At 43.5% G+C, this 13,347-nt stretch overlaps 1 protein-coding gene across 2 annotated transcripts in view; it reads right to left on the bottom strand.

The window, feature by feature from the left end:
* The window catches only part of KIF13B (kinesin family member 13B), a 165,800-nt gene that overhangs the window by 35,192 nt on the left and 117,261 nt on the right, over positions 1 to 13,347 (bottom strand). For both annotated transcript variants that reach the window (XM_074355608.1, XM_074355607.1), the window contains exons 27-34: positions 12,426 to 12,525; positions 11,720 to 11,846; positions 10,912 to 10,967; positions 9,158 to 9,282; positions 7,771 to 7,947; positions 5,029 to 5,121; positions 1,184 to 1,336; positions 336 to 413 (exon numbers count right to left, since the gene is read on the bottom strand). In XM_074355608.1, the coding sequence (XP_074211709.1) occupies positions 336 to 413; positions 1,184 to 1,336; positions 5,029 to 5,121; positions 7,771 to 7,947; positions 9,158 to 9,282; positions 10,912 to 10,967; positions 11,720 to 11,846; positions 12,426 to 12,525 (909 nt within the window). The remainder of the gene's footprint in view (positions 1 to 335; positions 414 to 1,183; positions 1,337 to 5,028; positions 5,122 to 7,770; positions 7,948 to 9,157; positions 9,283 to 10,911; positions 10,968 to 11,719; positions 11,847 to 12,425; positions 12,526 to 13,347) is intronic.

Genomic DNA, 13,347 nt, shown 5'->3' with positions numbered 1-13,347 from the left:
AACAAACTGAATTTAAGCCCCGAAAATTCAAATGGCTTTCCCTAGGTACTTGGCTAGTTTCATTTTAGTTCAACAAATACTCACTTAACAGGCACTGACGATCGAAAGATAAACAAGAAACAGAGAAGGACTTAAACGGACACCTTCCCTATAATGTCAGACAGGGCGGTGACAGGTGGATGCAGATGCTGCAGGGCAGAGAACGAGGACCGTGAATCAGCTCGGAGAAGAAAATGATACCCGAGCGGAGATTTAAAAGACGGAAAGGAGTCACCCAAGCAAAGAGGAGGGAAAGCAGGTCCCAGGCAGAGCCCAGGGCGGGCCCACGCACTCACCCTGTTCACATTCGGAGAGCTAAGACTCCTCTTGCCCAGCTTCCCTCTTCCCGTCAGCTGTTCCTTCACGGCAACCTCCTGCCGGTCAGAGAACACGCAGGGGAAACACACGTGAGAGGCCCGCTTCCACGGTAACAGCACCTGAAGCCGCCTCTGAGCTACGGGCAGGCTCCTACTTCCTTCAACAACGGCAGTCACTTCGCAGGACAGAACGACCCGGTTACAGTCACCGCGGAAGAGTCAGCGCTAATCATACAGCTGACAGCTGACCGAGGTCACTCCCTGCTTTACCTACTCACGGCCCCCTCGAGGTTGGCCAGGAGTTAGCCCCAGGAGAAAGATTATGGAAATCAGACCATTTACTTTCAATTTTTCGTCAGTATTTTTGGTTAAAACAAAAAGTCGTGACACTGCTATGTGAAGTGAGGTTTAGGGTTTTTCTAAGGCTTAGGTTTACCACTGGCATTTCTGTTTTCCCTTCCAGAGACCCACTCCAAGGCTGTGGCAGGCGAAGAAGGGGACAGCATTCTGCCTCAATACTACATATTTCTTCAGAGACATTCTTGCCCAGTATCAAGGATTTTGTAAAATAACTCTTTAGCCAGCAAGAGTTAAATATTTTCTTTCATTACTTCAAGGCAACTAGATACCATTTATCATCTTGGAAAAAAAGTAACTTTCCAAATGTGGTTTTGGATCTTCAAAGATTTATATGGCAAGTTTAATCTACATTAATATGCTCCACTTGAAGGCTTCGAAAGCTTAGATGCAACAATACCATGAGTTGCAGAAAGTCAAACCAGAATCAGGCTGGGTTGGCACCACTGCCACCAGCTCTGTTGGCTGACCTGGCGAAGACGATCCAAAGTGAGAAGGTTCTCTACCGCCAGCACGCTCCTGAGGTATTTCTCAATGTAAGCCTCTGAGTCAGCAGAAGCCGTGTTTTCAACATTAGCTGCCATTCTTGCTAATGTTTCTCGTTCCTCTACTCCCTGGGCATCCTGGGGAATGGAAAGCTGTCTATTAAAATTAAGTACATCGCAGAAGAAAAATGTTATAAAAACTTCCTGATCTATACAAACACACACACAAAGAGTACTGAACAAACAAATGGGATGCATTCCAAAATTCCACTTTAGAATCAGCTTTTGGAACTCAAAATGCATTTCCCACAGAAATCATGGTCTAAATGGTGGTTATGTTGACTTGAAAGGCTAGTTAAACACGGTGCAGCTGAAACACCATCAACAGATATGTTCTCTCCTAAATCTCCACTGCAAACAAAGACACGCCTGGCTAGAGAGGATTCAGTGGGGGTGTCGGAAATCTAACCATAGCAGCGCTCCAGGAACGTATCTTGAGGGGCTGGAAGGAGGAATGAGGAGGAATGGGGTGACAGCTGGACGAGTGCGGGGTCACAGCAACCCTCACAGGCGGCGGGCTCGGGTATGGAGGAAAAGAGGGAAAGGAAGGCTGGATTCCAACGCTTTGACTAAACAGCCTCCCATGAACTACATATTCCAAATGTGGTCTTGATCCCCAGCTCTGGAGTGGTCGAGGCCCAAGGCTGGGAGCCAACCAAGAAGACAAGTATCCAGGCAAACTCTCGTTCACTGTGCTTTCCAGCAGAGCCGCCCCTGCTCCTTCGGCATAGGTGGTCCAGGCATGTAAATGGGATGGTCATGCGTCAGGGAGGGACTTCGTTATCATTGTCAACTATCTCAAGCTAACCTGGTTTATAAACTGGTTTATAACAAAGTGCTCTTCTCAGGGAACATCAGGTGCTCTCCTTTACCGGTGAATTTGTTACAATAATGTCAAAGACTACAACATACATATCCACCTGCCACTGCAAGTTAAGATGCCATCAACTTTAAGAAACAAAACATTTTCTATACCACTAAGGAGAGGGAAAAAATCTCTGCCAGTTAACTTTACGATATCATCAGTTATAAGGCACATTCTAACTTCAAAAATATTTTCAAAAACTTACATGAGCCCTAGAATGGATAAAATATGGAAAAATTTGGAAGATGGCTTAAGTTCACAAAACTTTTGTCTCCTACAGTAACTGGTTTGGGCTTAGGAATCAGCCTCATTTTACAGATGAGGAAAGAGGACAGTTAGAAAATTAGCAAAAGAGACAAGACTAAATAAAACGTGGGTCTCCCGACCCCTGATGGAGCACTCCCCTCACCACTCGGCACAGAGCACCACGTGCACCTGAAAGAGATGGACGTTACCCTGATTCTCTAAGAAAGGGGATACTTGGGCTTTAAAGAAACGCATGTATCCATGTTACCGCCCCCACCCCCCGCCCCTATCAGGATATAAAACATCTCCATTACCTCAGAAAGTTCATTCATGGGCTTCACAGTCAGTCCCTCCCCTGAGGCCAGATAATTTCTTTCCCCATAGATTAGCTTCACTTGTTTTAGAATTTCCCAAAAATGGAATCACACTCTCCTGCATCTGTCTTTTCACTGAGCATAGTGATTCAGAGATTCATTCATAAAGGCCCTTTCTTTGTATAGCTAAGCAATATCCCACAGTATGGATATGCCACAATTTATTTACCCATTCATCTGGTGATGGGTGTTTGGGCTGTTTTCGGTTTTAGGACATTCTGAATGAAGCTGCTTTGAATACTCCTGTGCAAATCTGTATGGACATATGCTTTCATTTCTCCTGGGTGAGGACCCAGAAACAGAATTACCGGGTCCTGGGGTAGGTGTCTATTTAACCTTTATAATAAACTGCCATGCAGTCTTCTACAGTGGTTTTATCAGTTTATATTCCCACTAGCAATGAAAGCATTCTAGCTGCTAAAACAGAAAAGAAAGCCAAAACCTTTTCTTGTTGCCCTCTGGTCTGTGACCACTTCTTTTTGCTAACAAGCCCTCCTAGCTTCTGTAATATGGAACACAAAGAACTTTTCTGGGCTTTTTTTCATGATGAAACCTAGCTTTTAAGAAGCTTTTTATTTTGTTTTGAAATAAAAGATAAACTAGGTGTAGTCCTTACACTATAAGCGTTAAGTCTCACTTTTCCTTTTTCTTTTTCATCAGGATTTGATACTGTGAACAAAACACTTGTCAACCTAGACATTTAGCTAATTATTAACAGGTAGCCCAACCACATGGGGCTATGTGTTTATCTCGCCGCTGATTCCCCCACATTTCTGCCCTTTGAAAGCCGTATCACCTGAAGAATAAAAGCACTTTTAAAGAGGATAAGAAAATGACAAATGAGGACAGAGGAAAGGAAGAAAGATGAAGGGAGAAAAGGAAAAACTGAAGACAGTTCAATACAGCTGTCACATTTCTCAACTGCATTTAAGCCATTTAGAGTTAAGATCTGAAACTGGAAAAACACAGAAAACATTCAGATACAGAGAATAAACAGGAAGCCTCTAGCTACACATGTAAGTGTACAAAGAGTCATCTATTATAGATCCAACACTTTGCAACTAGTTTAACTCAAAAACAGGCTCAATTTTTAAATGTTCAGCAGGTTCCAAGTTAAACAGTTAAATAATTAACGTTTGCTATGGAAGCCTAACACTTTGAAGACCCAGGAAAGAATTAGTTACTATTTGACATTATTTGGGAGGAAAAAGTGTTTTGCAACGTAAGAACTCTAAAACAAAGCCTAAGTACTGCATAATCTTTTCACTCTTCCAAAAATGGATCTCTGTCTTAAAATAAGTATTGTCCATCTACTGCGCAAAAACTCAACAGAATCAACCAACAAATACTGAGCCCCCGAATGAACAGAATGAAGGTGATGTGGATGGTGTGCTTAGGAGGGAGTGCTCCTCCCAGGGTCACTTCCTATTTTCCACCCCCAAGGACAGCACAGTCTGGACCTCCCCACCCATTCCCCAATTTTGGATGGTCAGTGTGGCAGAAGGACGCACTCTTCTTTTTTTCACAGAGTCCCTTTCTTAGAACCTCACTTCTCTTTCCCCTGTAAGGAGGACCTCGTTACTAGCTGTGCCAATAACCAGGTGAACACCTCTGTCTAAATCAGGGATTAAATGCTAGGAGGTATATATAAACTACATCTTCTAGCAAGCGTCTATCAGGGATATTTTCAGCTCCATTTGTTTGATTCCTGCATCTATCTTGATAAGCTCAGAAGGGAAACAATAATAAAATAATAATAGTAAGTATTATAATAACAGCAATTACAATTTACTTTTTAGCATGTGCACAACAGCTTGTGTATATTGTCCCATTTAATCCTTAAAAACAACCCTGTTCAGAAGGTATCACTAAACACCCAACTTGATAAATAAAAAAATTTAGGCTCCAAGTAACTTTACCAGGTTCACTTCACTAAGACGTTACAGAAACAAGGTTTCTGTGTGATTCCAAAATGAGTCCCTGAAACTGTTATGCTTTGATGCCTCCCTTTGAAGGTTCTATCCTCTTCTATGTGCAAAAAGATGCTGATTTGCTTTTCAAAAGATTCTTCTTTAACAAAATACTAAAACCAGAACCTTTAAAGCCACAAAAGCACATGTTAGTATAAATCAAGGTAAGACTGGGAAATCCGCTACAAATCTACAGCATTTCCCTAAAAACACATTTTCATTTAATACGTAGTCCTTGGGTAGATGGCTTTTCAGAGAGTTAGCTCTTTTTACATGTTTATTTTTAGTAAATTCAAATTATATATGATTCTTCACCTCTGGAATGTTGGAGACAATTTCAAAAGTCACTCCACAGCCTGGAATAGAACTTCGATGTGACATCTTTTTTAGGAAACTCTGAGCAAAACCCTAGAGAAAAACAAAACAGAAGACAGGGTTCCCACCTCAAAAACTGAGTTTTCATTAACAAAGAGACAGCACAAAGGATACTGTATTTCACACACACACAAAAAGACATTTCCAATATAAGCAAATCAAAATCCAAACCATTGAATACAGGTTTCCTCAACTTCACCTTAGTGCAGAAAACCAATTTATACGATGCCTGCCAGGTGACAGGTCCTGTACCCAATATATGAGAAGCACAGACCCCGCTCTGGAAACGGACACCGGGGACCTGGTGCAGTCCTGCCTACGGGCTATGGAAACAGGACTGTTGACTTCCACCCAGTAAAATGACCTTCTAACTAAGACGTACGCAAGGACTGGGGACTCTCAAATTTTTTTTTCTTCACAGCACGATGGACATCTTGCACCATGAATATTGACAAGTTCAGGCATTAAATTCTTGACCAAAGCAGGATCGTTATGAAGAATGATTTAAGAGTGCATGGTCATTGTTTATGCTGACGGCGCTCTTTGCACAGTTAAGAATTGAACTGTTGAATTAATGCACAGATGACTCATTTGAAGATGCTGCTAAGACTGAACATACTGTAGAGGTTGAAGAGAGCAGGGATGAGGGCAGAATACAATTGGTGAATAACGATAAGGAGGAGAGGGAATATTAAACTGACACTGAGCCTTTTACCCCCATGCAAAAAGCAACGTTGGAAACAGGCAAAAAAAAACCCCACCAAACAGAACCGAAAAAGAGTTGTTCGGTCTCAGAAGTACATATTCTCACAAACTTACTTAATTATAATTTAGTTAATTTGTTAAAAGGTTTTAGCCTCTTAGAATGCATGAATTTCATCCCCTCATGCTCTCGACTCCAGCCTTGCAAAGCTGAGCCACCGCTGATCACACAGGTCAGAGGACAGATGCAGTTTGGTTTTTTTTATGGGTGGTGGGAAGAGGTGTGGGTGCTGCTGGTATCTTGCTTTTTTGTTTTCTACTCGTGCGGAATTACTGAAGCTAACCTGCACGTATTAGGGTCAGAAGGAAGTCCCGTTCTTGCTACAAAGGAGCAGTTTTTAGGAATGAACTATCTGAATCAGGAGGGAGGCTGCATGCAGCTTCCATCTGATGCCATCAAATCATTTCAACCAGGAAGAAAATGCAGCAACTCCTTATCCCTACAATTTAAAAATATTACTTGAAAAAACAAAAACAAAAACAAAAACAGAAGAAGCCCTGTGACTCTATAACCCACCCTTTCTGCTAAGGGTTTTTCAGGGCTGGAAGTTGTGCCAGGTCAGTCTCAGCGCCCAGCAACCAGAACCTCTGGTTCTCAACTGGCAAGTAACTCTTTCAAATGCTCCCCAGGAGTGATCGTCTTTTCCAATCCCTTAAAGACTTCCGAGAAAAGGGAGGCCGAGAAAAGTGAACGGGAGCTGCACCATGTCCGTCCGCAGCTACGCCGTGCCCTGCATCTCATGGATGCTGGATCGCCAAGCTCAAGAGCTGCAATTTTAACAGCATTACTGCCAGTCTTCATTTCAAATGCTGCTATCAGTGTGACATTTAGAACTAAAGATTAATTTTGAGGGGTGCAGATTACATCTAGGACTCTGTCAACCATGGCTGTGCTCTTTTAAATGAAAAGATTTATTTTCATCTGCCCTGGTTTTAGTCAGTGTATTGAGAAGAGTCCCTAGAATCAACCTCCCAAATCCTATCTTTGCAAAGCCAGTAGCAGAAATTGTTTATATTCTTATCTATAAGTTTTCTACTAAACCTGTTCATAGGGCACAAGGTCCTCCGTAACCCAGCAGCAGCTGCGTGGGCAGCCGTGGCCTTGGCCTCTGCAGCCACCCTGTCACACGGAGCTCCTCCGGGCCCCCAAGCCTGCCGTGCCCTCTCCTTCCTCACCACCTCGGGGCGTCTCCTTCCTCCTCTCCCCTCCTCTCCATGAACAGTCAACAACTCCTCCTCCTCCTGCCAACCTCCCCGTCTGCAGAGGGGCAGCTCACGGGCACCCTCCTCCCGGAAGCCTCCCCGACTGAACTCTCACCCTCTCCCCTGCCATCTCCCTGCACGTGGCGAGCTCCTGAACCGTCGCACTATCACAACAGAAAGGAGTCGCCTGTTTTCATCCTACAGAGGCCAATGGACACTGGCTCTTTAAGGGTGCAGACCATTTCTTATTTGTCTTTTTATCCCAGTGCTCGACAGAGTACTCTCTCCGAATATATGAATCAACGCACTGGCAGAGATGAGTGAAAGGAGAGAAAGGCATGGAAAACAAAGGGTAAGCAGCACAGACATCGGCCCGACTGCACCATCATCTCCTCCTGCAGGACCCAGACGAAAAGTCAAAGACAAAAACATGAACTCTGCCTGGACAGGCTCCATGGTACCTGAAGGAACGGCTGTGAGTCGTGACCGTGTAGTAAGAAAGATTCAGCGGAACAACCTAAGGCCGTTTAGGAGGAGGTCGGGCTGACGCGTTCCAGGACTAAAGCAAATGCAGTTACAGGACAGTAAGAGTCGTGGGAAAGAAAAGCTCAGAGCTTCACAGAGCCTGCTGGGACAGGGGACCAGAACCATCATTCCACGGCCCTGCCCTCAGGTCTCACCCAAAGTCATTTTCTTCAAGGAGGATCAAAGACTCACCTGCCGGCCATGAACACTGACACAAATGCGTTTGCGTAACACCAACTGCATGTCGGCCGGGTGGCTGAGCTGGACTGTCACCCGCACGATCAGGAACACGCGCTCGTCCGCGGGCGTGCCCTTACTGAGCTGCGGGCAGCTGTGCACCGCAGAGTCCCAGGAGGCTTCTGCTTTTACCTGTGGAGAAGACAGACCGACCCAGTCTACCCTTCCTCCTAAAAGTAAAAGACCTCACGAGGAAACATCCTGGCTCGGGCCGAAGTGGTCCATGCCAGTCACAAGTGTAGTTCTGTTCAGAGCAACGCCCCGGAAGACCGTGGAATACGAGGACGTGGCCTCCATCACCCTACTCTGGGGAGGGCGGAGCACGATGCTCCTGCCTGGCTGGTATCTAAAATTTAGTTTGAAAAACACCCAAAGAAAAGTTCCAAATTTAGCATAATGATTTCCTGTATATCTTTCACGTAGATTCATCAGCTGTTAACATCTTACCCTTCTCTCTCTTTCTCATATATATACAGTACTGTTTGTTTTGTTTTTTGCTGAACCACTTTAAAGTTACAGACGCATAACTCTACATCCCAAATACCAAGAGGAAGGACATCCTCTGACTTAACCAGAGAGCAAATATCATATTCAGGAAATTTAACATCAGTGCAATACTACTACATAACATGAAGTCCATATTCAAATTTTCAATTGTTCTGATCCAGGATCACACACTAGATTTGTCATGTCCTCTTAGCCTTCTTTAATCTGGGCTGCTCCCCAGCCTTTCTTTGTCACTCGTGACACTGACTTACTAACGAAGGGCGCAGGCCCGCTGTCTTACAGAATGCACCACAGTTCAAGTTTTGCAATTTCAGAATACCACTAAGTGATGAAGTATCACGTTAGCTTTCCTTCCTTAAAATATTTTATAATTTCTCCAATATACTCAAAATTAGAAAGTAAGTCGCCACTGCGTACCCATTACTCAGTTTCAAACATCAAGATTTTGCTTCACTGACCTCATCCATTCTTTCCTCCCCCTTTTAAGAAGTCCTTACTAAAGCATTTCAAAGTCAATCCCGAACATCGTGCCCTTTAACCTCTATGTACTTCAGTAGCATTTCCCTAGACAGTGGACCACTGCTGACCTGAACTGTACCAACAGAGACCCTTCACCAGGAAAAGAAGTAAAACAGTGAATGGACGTAATCTGACTGGTCTACTCCTTCTCAAAGTGGTTTCATTCTTTCTGGAAGTCATAATGAAAGGTTTTCATTTATATTCCTTGAGAAATGTAAGCAATGAAATGAGTACCATGTTGATTGCTTCAAAAGGCTCATGGAAAGGTTAAAGAAACCACTTTTCATCCCATCTCCCCAAGTCATGCTTTGTTTACCTCTCCGTCGTGCTGTCTGACAATCTGCAGTTCAAAGAACTCGTCCTCTTCTTCCCCAGTCAGGGTAGCATCCCATCCACCAGCTTCTGGGTCATCAAGGTTATCCTGGGAGCTGAAATCATCAGCTAAAAGCAAAGAAGTCCCATTAAATCTGGAGATCATTTTAAAGGATCACCCCTACCAGCTAAATTTCAATGTGCTTAGTATTAGAATTCTTCTGCTACAGATTTCATCCGCTTTTGGCTCTGAAATCTTACGTAACACAGATGATGACCACTAAACAATTCACGGATCTCAGAGATGGAAAGTGCCTCAAGAAATTATCTAATTCAATCTCCTACCTCCATGCTTTATTTCACATGGAAAGCAACTGAAGTCAAGAAACCCAAGAGATCACTCCAGGTCAGCCCATAAATGTTAATGACAGGGTTGTAACTCAAATTCCTTGTCTTTTAGAGCACCGAAGAAATGAGAATGAGAGTGACTCCAGTTACCCCCAGTTAACTCCAGCTATGCAGTGAACGAGATATCCAGTTTCCCTGCCAAAGAATCAATGGTTACATGAGCTAGAATGAAGGGCTGCCCTGGGGCCTTCGGTTATTCAGTTCCAAGCCTCGCCCTCCAAACTCCCGTTCCATCTTAAACTTGTGACTAATCATCAAAAGTATCTTTCCTGGTGTGTGGGCTTGGGTGGACCAAGAAGCGGTATAGGGCTAAACAGGGTCCTGCTCCTGTCTTGGAATATTCATACTAACAGGTCTTCTTGAAGCTTATTCTTTTCCACTTTCTAACCCTCCTATACACACACACACACATACTCCCCTCACCCATCCAGGAACCTAACGTAAGAACAGGCCAGAACTGCCCTCAGTCTCCAAGGCAGGACAGAGTGCTGTGGCAATTAAAACCCCAGCAGTGGACGGACAGTGCAAGAGGCTAAGTGCTCTTCTCTGACTCTGCATATGCATAAAAATCTCCTACATGTCCGAGTAAGCTTAGTGGCAGAGGACGCTAAACACCTCGGATGTTGTAATGCACTTTCCCTGGACGGAGGAAAACCACTGTGGACAGCCAAGCTTGTCTGTTTTGGATAGTTCAATCTAATACACAGCTCTTCTGCAGGTGTTTTTGGAATTTAAATGCTGACTCTTAACTTATTTTTAGCTCTTTAATCTCCCTTTTCATTTTTATTTCCCCTCCTCAGACGGAATATATGTAAAATGTAGCCACATCCAAAATACTTTACATGAAGGGGGAAAAAAATGACAGTCATGCAAAAATAGGCGATGCAGGGAGGAAGAGCACAAGAACTCACAGAAAAAGTGAGAAATCCACTAGGTGATGCCAAGAAGACACCACATAAAAGAAAGCACGTTACAGAAGCATCACTAGTTATTAGTCCTTGCAGAAGAAAGGTCGTTTCCTAAGAATTAAAGAAAGCATTTTAAGTGCAGGAAAACATTACTGCCGCCCTAAACTGATGGGAGAACAAAGCACACGCAGCGGTGTGGGTTGCAGGAAGAAATGCGAGAACACGTCCTGATGAAACATACCTATCACGGTTGTATTATAAAAACATTATTCTTACTGAGAGTTCATCCTCTGTCAGGTAGTAGAGTCCTCTGGCACACAGAAAACAGACCCTAACCGTAGGCTTACAGAAGTGCCTGACTGCACTTTTTGTTAGAACCTGAAGTGTTACCTGGACACTGAGTTGTCAGAGGTAAGCCTTCAGAGAGCACCTCCTAACTTACCATTTAGGTCAAGGAAGATAACAGGAATGTGTGTTTCCATCCCAGGAACCGGGGTCCTAAAACATGGTGAACAACAGCGTCTCAAATAAAGCAGACGTTCTCAGCAGTGTGTCCCTCCTGATTCAGCCTTAATACATTCCGAGCTATTGCAGGTCAACCAGTGGTAATTCTGGGTATTGGGTTTGCTACCATTTCCCACGAGAGATGCCACAGACTTAACTGTGATGCTGCTACTCTCGCGTGTAACTATTGTATGTGTGACCCCAGAGCTCAGTCTTAGAAGACATGTGTACCTGTTTATAATGGAAGTTGAGGCTCCCTTGTTTAAAGGTACTCTCTTCTAAAATTATATACCTAACAGCCCCATGTGGCTGAATTTATCATTTTTAATTTCTATAAAGTGGCAGAGAACATTTGCTGACAGTTCAGTTTAAGCCAGCACCAAAATCAAAAACTCCCGGAGATGCAATTTTATTATGGCTGGATAGTCTTTTAAGGGAATGACCCAAGTAATTAACATGTTAACTATTTTTTTAAAATGCTAAGTGCAATGGTACTAAATATTGATTTAGAATTCTCAGAAATCTTAATTACTTGGGCCAATAACAATATTACTTAATAAAACACAGTTCAAGGCCACAGTTACTTCAACTCATGAAAATAATTTAACACTTCTTCTAATTCAGACAACTTTTTCCCCCGCAAGCTATGATGGGTCCTCCATTAATCAACACGTAGGCAAAATGCATAGAAAAAGCACGCAGCCCCACGAACAGAAACTTCAGAAGACACGAGGCAGCACGCATACCACTCCGCTGGGGCCCCTGGGATCCCACTGCCGGCAGAGGGGACCATGACTGCGTTCCTCTCCTCCGTCAGAGTCAACCTCATCTCCAGAAGCTGAGCTTCTCGGTCAGCGTCATCCTCTGTCTTATCTGGAACATCAGGAATGAAGATCAGATACTGGTATCCCACTGCTCACCTGCTGTTTAAGCTTCGTACCGTGTAGCAACAGGATGTGCCTATATTCCAGGTATTGGTAGATGCGGGTTCACTAGCAACTTTCTGCCTCTAATTCACAGTAAAAAGTTCACGATAAGAAACTAACTATACACTAGAGAGGCCGGTGTGCTCGCACAGAGAAGCCACCTTCAGTTCACGGAAGGCCTAGGGTGGAATGCGCAGGAATGATTTCTTCCGGTCAGAGGGTTCAAGTGCTTTTAAACAAGAAATTAAGAAATGCTAGCACCTCGTTTAGTTATTTTTGAGGGACAATGTTTACTGTATGTACTGTATTTTCTCTTTCTTTGGAGGGAGGGGGGACCTACAGAAAGACATCCTTACAACTGGATAAATGTCCTTCTGAGAGGATATGAGACAAACACGTCCCATCCCTCCGCTCTCACCAGCCCCATCACTGATGTGTTCATTTACTTTCAATTTATGTGGCTGCAGATGGGGATTAAGTACATACTGACTTCAGGGGAGGGAAATACTCGAGTTGCTTCTCCTACCATGTTTACTGACAAGCTTCTGCAGCTGTTGGTCTAAGTACTCCTGACGTTTTGTTAACGCATTTAGCCATTTTCTACGCAGTCTCTCTAAATCCCGATCCTGGAAGGAAACAAGGGAAATTATAGTAAATAGAATGCAAGACAAAAAAAAATACACCTGAAACCTATGCTCTGTCTTATTTTACGCAAAACATCAAGTGTTTACGACCACCACTAGTGACTCCAGCCATTACTCAGAACAGAAACTTCCAGAAATTAAAGCATCATTGTCCTAGTTTAAGATCATTTCTAAAAGGGCATCTCTGACACCCAGAACTAGTTTATTTCTATTGGCTTAAAGGATAGAACTCCCACGCATTTGCGAAACAAAGATCTTCTAAAGGCCTCTGCTGGATAAAAATCACAAATACTACTCGATAATCCTCAGATTTATATCCCTTAGAACCATCATAAGAATTCTTCAAATTTCTTAACTAAGTCTTCAACATGTTTCACTAGTCTCTACAAATCTTTTAAGTGCTTCTCTTCCTGGTTTCTGTGGATTTTTTTTTTCGGGGGAGGGGGTGCGTCCATCAACAGACTAACAACTCTACCAGTCAACACCTGACTGGGGGCCGATCTCACCTCATTTCCTCCTGTAACACAGTTACGGCACTGGGTAGATCAGTGGAATGCTGAGGATATTGTGTGTATCTGGATTTCACTAAGGCACTTAACCAAATAGCTCATGACATTCTTGTGGACAAGATGGAGAAACGTGCAAGGGATCTACTTGGACAAAATTATAAATGACTGAAATATCACATCCAAAGAACAGTGATGAATGGAACAATGACAGCTTAAAAGAAGTCTCTATGGTTGTGCCATAGGACTCTGTATTAACCCCATCTGATACGGTACTTTTATCAATGACTTATAGGAA

Source organism: Camelus bactrianus, chromosome 31 (assembly GCF_048773025.1).
Source record: "Camelus bactrianus isolate YW-2024 breed Bactrian camel chromosome 31, ASM4877302v1, whole genome shotgun sequence".
NCBI classification, from domain to species: domain Eukaryota; kingdom Metazoa; phylum Chordata; class Mammalia; order Artiodactyla; family Camelidae; genus Camelus; species Camelus bactrianus.
This window is presented reverse-complemented; position numbering and strand designations above follow the sequence as displayed.